The sequence below is a fragment of the Phalaenopsis equestris genome, unplaced genomic scaffold (genome assembly GCF_001263595.1).
Source record: "Phalaenopsis equestris unplaced genomic scaffold, ASM126359v1 Scaffold000196, whole genome shotgun sequence".
In the NCBI taxonomy this organism is placed as follows: Eukaryota; Viridiplantae; Streptophyta; class Magnoliopsida; order Asparagales; family Orchidaceae; genus Phalaenopsis; species Phalaenopsis equestris.
Genome location: NW_018164638.1, coordinates 642,731 through 651,799, shown reverse-complemented (window position 1 = coordinate 651,799; position 9,069 = coordinate 642,731). Strand labels below are relative to the sequence as shown.

Below are 9,069 nucleotides of genomic sequence, written 5' to 3'. Positions count from 1 at the left end.
AATTTTAGTTGAAAATCTTGAAGTCTAGATTGAAACTTAGATTATGTGTGCTACGTATGTAAATAACCCTTTAATTTAGAAGATTTACATACATACCACTCAATTATTAGGTATTCACATATCTAGCGCCTAAACTTTAATTTTTACATACATTTCACTTTACCTATGCATGAAAGTTTGTATTTCACTTTTTAAAAGTTAAAATGACTGTAATTTTGAATTTTGATGTGATACAGGGTGGTGTAAGTGGAAGAAGTAAAGTTTCAGTAGTTAGATATGTAAATACATTGGAATTGGGAGGAAATATATATATATATATATACTCTCTGATCCTGAAACTATTTCAAATTGAAGTTTGAGAATCAAACCTCTTCACCATGCAAAACATTTTTCTTTATAGATGACAAAACATGAAAGACATTTTCATGCAAATATATACTAATAACAAACATTTTCATCAAATTTGAATTTACAAACAGATGCTCATGGCTTGCAAGGTGAGATGTACAAATCTACCTGAACTTATTTGTTCAGCAAGGCCAGGCGACTCCTTCGTTCTCTCGATATCTCAAGCAGGTGAGCGATGCCCTCCGTCCATATCTCGTGCTCTCTCTCGGTTTTGCACTCAAACTCTATAACACGGCCTTGTGCGACTCGCAAGCCGAAGTGGCGCCGCCGCTCTACTCCATCAAGTATGTTCCGGCCCGACCACTCCGGCACCTCCCTGCAAACCTCTATCACTACACCTGCAATCAAGTTTCAGCATAGATGCTATTAGAATCATCATCAAGGGGCCTTTTATGTACATTCCACCCAATTCCTATATATTTACACATCTAACACACTTATACTTCACTTTTTACATTTATACAGCCCAAACCTTTCATACCACATCAAAAATACCGTTGCTGTGACTTTGAAAAAGCTAAAGACACATTTTCAAGCATGGTTGAGGCATCATATATGTAAAAAGTTAAATTTTATGTGTGAGATATGTAAGAACATAGGAACTGTTGTATGAATGTAGATATGCAAGACAGTATGCAACATTTAAAATGGACTTCTTACTCCTTTTATTCTTTGTGATTGTTCCAGCAATGTGCTTGCTTTTCATCTTTAATATCACCTTTTTACACAATTAAAAAACAAAATATTACAAATATGTGTGAGAAAATCTTCTCCAAGAACATAGTATGGGTTTATATTTGTATAAGTTGAAAAGAGAGAGTTACCTGACCCATCTTACTGATGTAAACTGAGACAATTTTCCAGTGAAGATTACCTGAAAGAAAAGCAGCCATGATGAACTCATCTGAAACTTGGGGGTAAGTTTGTAAGATTTAGAGTCTGTTTGGGGCAGCTGCAGCTGTTTGAAGAAGCAACTGTGAAGCTGCTGAAGAAGAAGATATTGTACAAAAGCTGCAGTGACTATTACAAAATAATTTTTTTTTTAAAATGTCTAACTGCAGCTTTCTAACCCCCACTGTCTGACCACCACTGCAGATAGCCAGATATGATGGGAAAACACATCTTTTAGTTGCAGCTTTTTGAGAACGCAGGTAAAATGCAGTTTTGCTAAACAAGAAAAATTGCGGTGCAACACCACACAACAATCTCACCGCAGCCCCACGCACCCTTAGATAGATTTTATGCAAAAAGCCGTCATATATATATTTTTTATGCCACATATTTTCCTTACATTTGTTTTCAGTTTGTTTCGTTTCGCAACAAATTTGAGTTGGATTTAACTTAAATCTTACAAGAGAGAAAAAAATGGTAAATTTTAAATCATGAATTTAGTAAAATTTAGTTTCTTCACACTTGCTTCCCAGTTTTGTCTTAAATATTGAATTTACTAAATTATTGTGTTGGCACCAGAATTTAGTAAATCCAAATTTGCATAATTTAGTAAGAGTCTGTTTGGGGCAGTTGCAGCAGTTTAAAGAAGATGTTGTAAAGTTGTTATTCAAAAAACTACGATGATTATTATAATTTTTTTAACAAAAAGTTAGGCCACAGCTTTCTAGCAGTCATTGCACTCAGACAGATCAGATTACAAAATACAGCTTTCCACCGCAGTTTTTTAAAAAATTAGATAAAACAAAGTTTTGCCAAATAACAAAAAGTGTGGTGCAACACTGCACCGTCACCACACTGTTGCCCCAAACGCACCCTAAATCCATTACCAAACAACCCCTAAGCTAAAGCCTGAATTTGGTGAACCTTGCGTAAGATGGAAATAAGGGGTTGTTTAGTTACAAATATAACTTAGCAAATCTTGAGAGGATTAAAGCAAGAAAATTGTTTGGTATGATAATTGTTAAATCTTACTAAATTCAGAAATTTTTTTTTGTCTATTTATGTCATGATTTAAGATTTGTGAGGAGAAAATTCTTATTTTATTAAATCTTGAAATAAAATAACTAGATTTAAACCTTCCAAAATCCTCCTTTCCAAGATTTAAGCTAAATAACAAATCTATGAGGAATTTACATACATATAACCCAAGTCTTATGTGTTTACATATCTAACTCCTAAACTTTACTTTTTACATTTATACCGCCCAAATCTTTCATATCATATAAAAAATAACACCATTTTAAGTTTTAAAAACTGAAATACATCTTTTAATGCATCGAAAAGGTGGCATATATATAAAATTAAATTTCAGTGTTATATATATGCAAATACATAGGAATTGAATGGTCTGTATGTAAATCTTACTTCTCCATTTAAAAACTATCTATCAAACAGTTTATTGTGATTTAACTCTGTATGTAAATCTTACTTCTCCATTTAAAAACTATCTATCAAACAGTTAACTGTGATTTAACTAGATTTAACACTCATCATTCCAAACACTCCTTCAAAATTTAATGCAATTCTCCCAAAAGTTACTAAATTTGGAATAACATGATTCTCTAAATGGCCAAACAACCCCTGAATGAATTTGAGAAATTATATTTTTCACCAAATTTTATATAAAAAATTACTGAGTTACCTTTCCTGGTTCTTTTGAGCAGCTCGGCACCTCGGCTGAGAACTTCCTGGCTGCAGATGCCTAAGAAGTTCTCCTTATAGTTCGATCCCACACCACCATTGCCATCTTTGGCAGCCGTCGCAGGGCTGTTAAGCTCGTGCTGTTGCCGGAGGTGGTGGCCGAACCGAGAGCTGACTCCACCTTTCTCTTCAGGAATCACTGCTGCAATGTTCCACACCTCTCTTAAAGACCTTGCCTTGAGTGTTGCTGCCCCTCTCAATGCTGTTAAGCAAGAAGGTAACAAATTGAATTATTACAAATAGCAAGACGATAAGGTTTGCTTAAGCAAGAAGGTAACAAATTGAATTATTACAAATTCATTTTCAATAAGGTTTGTCTTGCTATTACAATAATTTTCAGATGATTTATGTAAATATCAGTCATTAAGAAAAAGAAAATATGAAAGCAGAGTTAAGTGTATGCTTATAACAGTGAATAAAAGAACAATTTTGATTTTGCTATATTGAATTGTAAGACTGGGATTAGTGATCTGCAACTTTATAGTTTGGAAGATTCACATAAATACCACTCAATTCCTATGTATTCACATATTTAATAGCTAAACTTTAACTTTTACAAACATGCAACCTTATGTATGTATGAAGAAATGTATTTCACTGACAAAAAGGTAAAATAATGATATTTTATATGTGATAGAAAAGATTTATGTGGTATATATAAATTGAGTGATGTGCATATTTCTTTATTGGAAGCTTTGCAATACAAACCATTCAATGCCCATATATTTACATATCCTATTCCAAAATTTCAAATTTTACATACAAACCACTTTACTGAAAGCTTTAGAGGGGGCTTAGGAGCAACACTGGAAGCGACCAGTTGGAACTAGCACTTGGTACCAAGCGCCCCAGCGCCAGTGGGGCGCGCCTAGGCGCTCAGCCAAATGCTCCAAGCCCCAAGCGCGTGGAAAGCAACACCCAGGAGGGGCAGAACAACGCACAAGAGCACATTTTCAGCATCCCGGAAACAGAACGTCTTTAAGGAAACAGAGCATCTGAAAACTCAGTGTTAGACAGGTGATCCAACACCAGAAACACTTGAAGCAGTCTAGGCATTCAAGTCCTCGATGAGGAATTTGGAGAACTCTCTCGACAATGCGCAAGTGAGTAGCGTGAAGCCGTGTATGCGAGTTGTGAGTAGATTTATGCACATTTCTCTTATGGGATCAAGATAAGAGGAGCATTCGCGAGTTCCAATATTGTAAAAAGGATTTGAGTGTGGTCAATACATTTCACCTAGTTTCACAGTAAATTTTCTGGTGTGGTGTGGCGTCATTTTCCTCTGTTCTTAGGTGTTTCCACTTTAAATCAAAATGTTCAATTTTCTTGCAAATGTTCGCTTCAGATCTCTCGAATCAGTATTTCTCCACAATTTATGTATTACATATATAAATATAAGTAAATTCGCTGGTATATAAAAAATGTGTATTTCAGTGGTCAAGATTGGACACCAAACACAAATTTGCCTCAGGCGTCTGTACATAATAAGAGCACCTATCACACTATGTTCTGTATCAAACCCTGAACTCTAGTTCTTATGATAGCACAAATTCTATAATTTCAGGCGTTCAATTCATATCTGCACATAAACTACACAAAATAAACCCTGAAACTTCACAAAACTTACCAGTAGCTGCAGCCGCCGTCAAAGTGACAATATCGCCGGAATCACGAACCCTAACAGCTGATCCAACGGCGGCGGAAAGTTGTTCGCGGTCGGCTCCGGCGGCCTTCGCCGCCTATATATATATACATACCCCTCAATTCTTATGGATTTACACATCTTAAACCTAAACTTTAATTTTTACATATGTGCCACCCAACCTATGCATGAAAAGGTGTATTTTACATTTTTCAAGTTAAAATGGTGGTCATTTTGATGTGACATGAAAGATTTGGGTGGTATAAATCTGAAAAACTTAATTTCACTTTTTAGAAGTTAAAATAGTGGTTTTTTTATGTGATATGAAAGATTTGAGTGGTATAAATGTAAAAGTTGAAGTATAGTTGTTAGATATGTAAATACATAAGAATTGGATGCTATGTCTTTTATAAAATTCCTGACTTATAGGAGAATGTTCGAGTGAAATCTATTGATTTGATGAAACCAGGTGATTCATGTGTAGCTCACCATTAATCCTATAATCAAAAACCCCGCGCACACCTGTTTCTTCGAAAACCTAGCAATGTGTCTCTTGCTCTGGCAATTTTCATTTTGCTTTGTGTTATGTGTTATGTGCTATGTGCTATCTTCTTCTTCTTACTTATATTTAGGTTAGGTATTCTTCTTTGCTGTTTTTTTGTTCGTGTTTTTAGTTCTAGCGTTGAGCCACTCTTCCCTCATGGGTGAGGAGCAACCTAGACTTCCTGGATTTAGATTTCTCAATGTAACAACCTAGCCATATTAAACAAGTTTACAGTGTTGGTTTGATAAATTCTAACAAAATATCACTGATATTACTGGTGAGCTTGTGGATGTAGGTATTGATCAAAATAATATTCTTGAAGACCCAATCATTTATCTTCTAAGGAAGCTACCTTAATTAAAGAGTAGATTAGTGTAACTTGTGGACTAGCTAACATCCTAACTCATTCTAAACCATGTAAAATTGTTAAGTATGATGCATCTTTACCTCAAGTTTTTTTATGGGTGGGTGTGTTTGCGCTCCTTTTTATTTTGGAGCAAATCTCGCTCTACATTTGCCTTTTTAAATCTTCCCTTTTGAAACGCCTCCACCTATAAAGAGTGGAGTGAGAAAGGAAAAGATGAAAGTGACAAACATAGATAAAGTCAAACAAAAAGTATAAATGCAATGATATTCATACAAAAAAATCCTTGCAAAAAAATTTTGAGAAAAATAGTCAAAAAAGGAAATTAGATCATGCTCAACCTAATAAAACATACAAGGAGTGCCTTATATAAAGTCCCTTATATCCGAACCAGAAATACTAAGTCAGCAAGTAGTCGGGGAAAAACTTAGACAGATAGAGATAGCTTGGGCGGGGTTCTTTGGACCCTACCTTTCAGACTAGTGGGATCATAAGTTTACTAAGTCGTGAATGTAGTCAACCCAGCCTGGCTAGGAATCACTTTGTCAGTAACCGATGTGTTGTATCATTTGAGGCGATTTAGTAAATCTAAAGTCAAAGGAACAAAACATCTAGATTCCTATGAATCTATCTGAATTAATAGGTAGAAGAGGGATTATACCTGCCAAGGATATGAATTAGAAACCTACGTAGAAAGAATGAGAAATGGACGACCTAGCTACAAAGCTAAGCTGCCTCATAAAGGGCTTATAATCCCGCATGGATCAAAAAAGCCTCTAACACCCAAATTCGTACTATATACATCGAAGCATATAAAATATATGATTGGTCTGTAGGGTGGAGAAGCAAGGATACTTCACCTTGAGACATGCAATATGAATTTAGTAGTCTAAAGATTATCCCTAAGCATGGAGGTCTTATTATATGACTTGAGTTAAGGTTATGCAAATTTAACTATTTTTAAAACCGGTTGGAGGGCCATGCAGAAATGTGAAATGTGCAATTTTTAAAATTGATATATTTTATGCCAAAATTTTAATTAGAATAAATCTTCTAAATTTAAAGATTAAAAAAAGGTTTTTATTTTAGTAGCCTAATAAAGAGTGATAACATGTAAAAGTAGTCAAGTAAACACTCCAATATGAAAAAATAATGCATAAGCTGGGTGTCAATGAGTCCCGCCGACGCCACCGCCCCCTCCGTCTCGTCTCTACCGAACTCTCCTGCCGCTGCAGCAGTTCCGACTGCCACCGCCGCCACTGCAGAGGCAACTCCGGCCAACGAGATTGCTGCGTGTAAATCTGCGTTATGCGAACGCGCCTCTTCTTTCTTTCTTCCTCGCCGTTCTTTCAGCCATTTCCCCACCGTTCCTCCGCCGCCGGCTGGCCGGAGCTGTGGGGGCTTCTTTGGGGATGGTGGTGTTTGGATGTGCTGTAGAAAATGTTCACATGAATAGATTTATGAAGTGGAATTTGAAATTTGGTGAAAAAAATTAGGAAAGATGTGTTTTTTACGAAATTTTACACATAGCACCCAAAAAATTTATCCATTTACATGTCTCTCCCCCAAACTTTAATTTTTTATTTTATAAGAATCTTTTCCTATGTATGATGCATAAAAAAGGTTGCTTTAATTGTAAAAATCAAATTTTGAGGGAGAGATATGTAAATACATAAGAATTGGATGCTATGTATGTATATTCCCCTTTTTCTTTAATGTTTGGGAAAGAAAAACAATTTACACACCAAATAATATAAATTTCCTTTTTCTCATGATTTTTGTTGTTTCCAAAAAGATTTATATGATGGGAGTTAACTTTGTACAATAAAATCAACTTTTAGGGTTTATTTAGTGAAAAAATATTATGTATGGATAAGATAAGTGCTGATTTGGCGCTATTGTGGTAAAATGTCAGTATAATAACTTTGAACGTCATCAATTTACACATGCAGATTCTGCAAGTAATAGTCGCTCCTAATTGGGATGGCTGCAGCATTTTAAAAAACTGATTGTAAAACTGTGATGGAGAAAAATCTTCTTAAAAAGTTGCAGTGAGAATTACAAGTAAATATTTTTTTTCAAAAAGCAAACATTTAACAGATTATGTTGAAAAAAACAGGTTCCCACCAAAAAATTCTATAAAACAACATGAAAACAAAACTATGACGGTAACTAAAATGAAAAGCATACAAATTTGTCCCAAACAGACCCTATGATAAATATAGGATCACTTGAAAAAAATTAATAATGAATTTTCAACTATCTCCATTATTATTAGTAAAAATTTAATTTTGCATTTATATCACTCTCAAAATGTGTTTTCACTTTTTAAAAATTAAAAAAAATAGTAATTTTGATGTGATATGAAAGATTTGATCACTATAAACGTAAATATGGAAGTTTAGATTCCAAATAAAAATTACATCTTTGAACTTTAGGGTCCGTTTGGGGTAGCTTGTGCGTTTCAGGATAAGCTGCTTATCCATAAACGCGGCCCGCGGGCCGGCCCCCGACCCGTTTCAGGATAAGCTGCTTATCCAGAAACGCGGCCCGTGGGCCGGCCCCCGACTCGCGGCCTGCGTTTAGCGTAAAAACTCAAATATAGTTTCGGATAAATTGGCGAAACGCGCGAACCAAACGGTACGTCGGCGTTTTGAAAAACGCCGCCCGCATTTATAAGCTGCCCCAAACGGACCCTTACTCATATGTCTAGTAAGACTAATCTTATATTTGATTTACAAACAAGATCAAATTCTAATATGAAATATATTAAATTGTTAAAGATAGGATCACATTTATAAATTAATCCCACCATAATCCAAAGTTTTGGATTACATTGAATTGATCTTTTGGAGCATATAGACTTTTTTGTAATTTTCAATTTACTAATTGGGATTATTTTTTTAGAAAATACATTTTAATTATAAAAAGAATTATTCAATCAAAAATGGACTAAATGACAATAATGTTCTCATGTCATGCTCCTTTCCATTCACTTGTTTTAGTGCAGTTGAGTACAGCTGTGTGGAAAAATAAATAGTTTTTTTATTATAAAATAAAATATTTACATACATATCCTACAATTCTTATAAATTTCCATCATATTTACATTTATAATATTTTACACTCATATATATATGCATGAAAAGATAAAATATGCATTTTATATGTGTATCTGTATATTTTCTTTTAAGAATAGTCAGAAGTTATGATACGAGCCCCCAACCACTATCATGTGTCTAACTATTTGAGGAATGCCCTTACTATCGTCAAGGAGGATTCAAACCCGTGACCTAAAGGGACTTACGACCTTCAAAAAGACTGCTCTACCGACATGCCACAACTGACGACATGTGTGTGTGTATGTATATACATATGTATATGTATGTATGAAAATTTAGAGGTTAGATATGTAAATATAAAATGTATGTAGATTCCAGCGAAATATATATATATATA

The 9,069-nt window shown here is 34.6% G+C and overlaps 1 protein-coding gene across 1 annotated transcript in view; it reads right to left on the bottom strand.

The window, feature by feature from the left end:
* Positions 1 to 404: 404 nt before the first annotated feature.
* The window catches only part of LOC110022549 (VAN3-binding protein-like), a 9,733-nt gene continuing 1,068 nt past the window's right edge, over positions 405 to 9,069 (bottom strand). Inside the window, exons 3-8 of the mRNA XM_020721554.1 lie at positions 6,765 to 7,041; positions 4,688 to 4,801; positions 3,002 to 3,262; positions 1,233 to 1,282; positions 1,069 to 1,126; positions 405 to 746 (exon numbers count right to left, since the gene is read on the bottom strand). Coding sequence (XP_020577213.1) covers positions 523 to 746; positions 1,069 to 1,126; positions 1,233 to 1,282; positions 3,002 to 3,262; positions 4,688 to 4,801; positions 6,765 to 7,041 — 984 coding nt within the window. The 3' untranslated portion in view covers positions 405 to 522. The remainder of the gene's footprint in view (positions 747 to 1,068; positions 1,127 to 1,232; positions 1,283 to 3,001; positions 3,263 to 4,687; positions 4,802 to 6,764; positions 7,042 to 9,069) is intronic.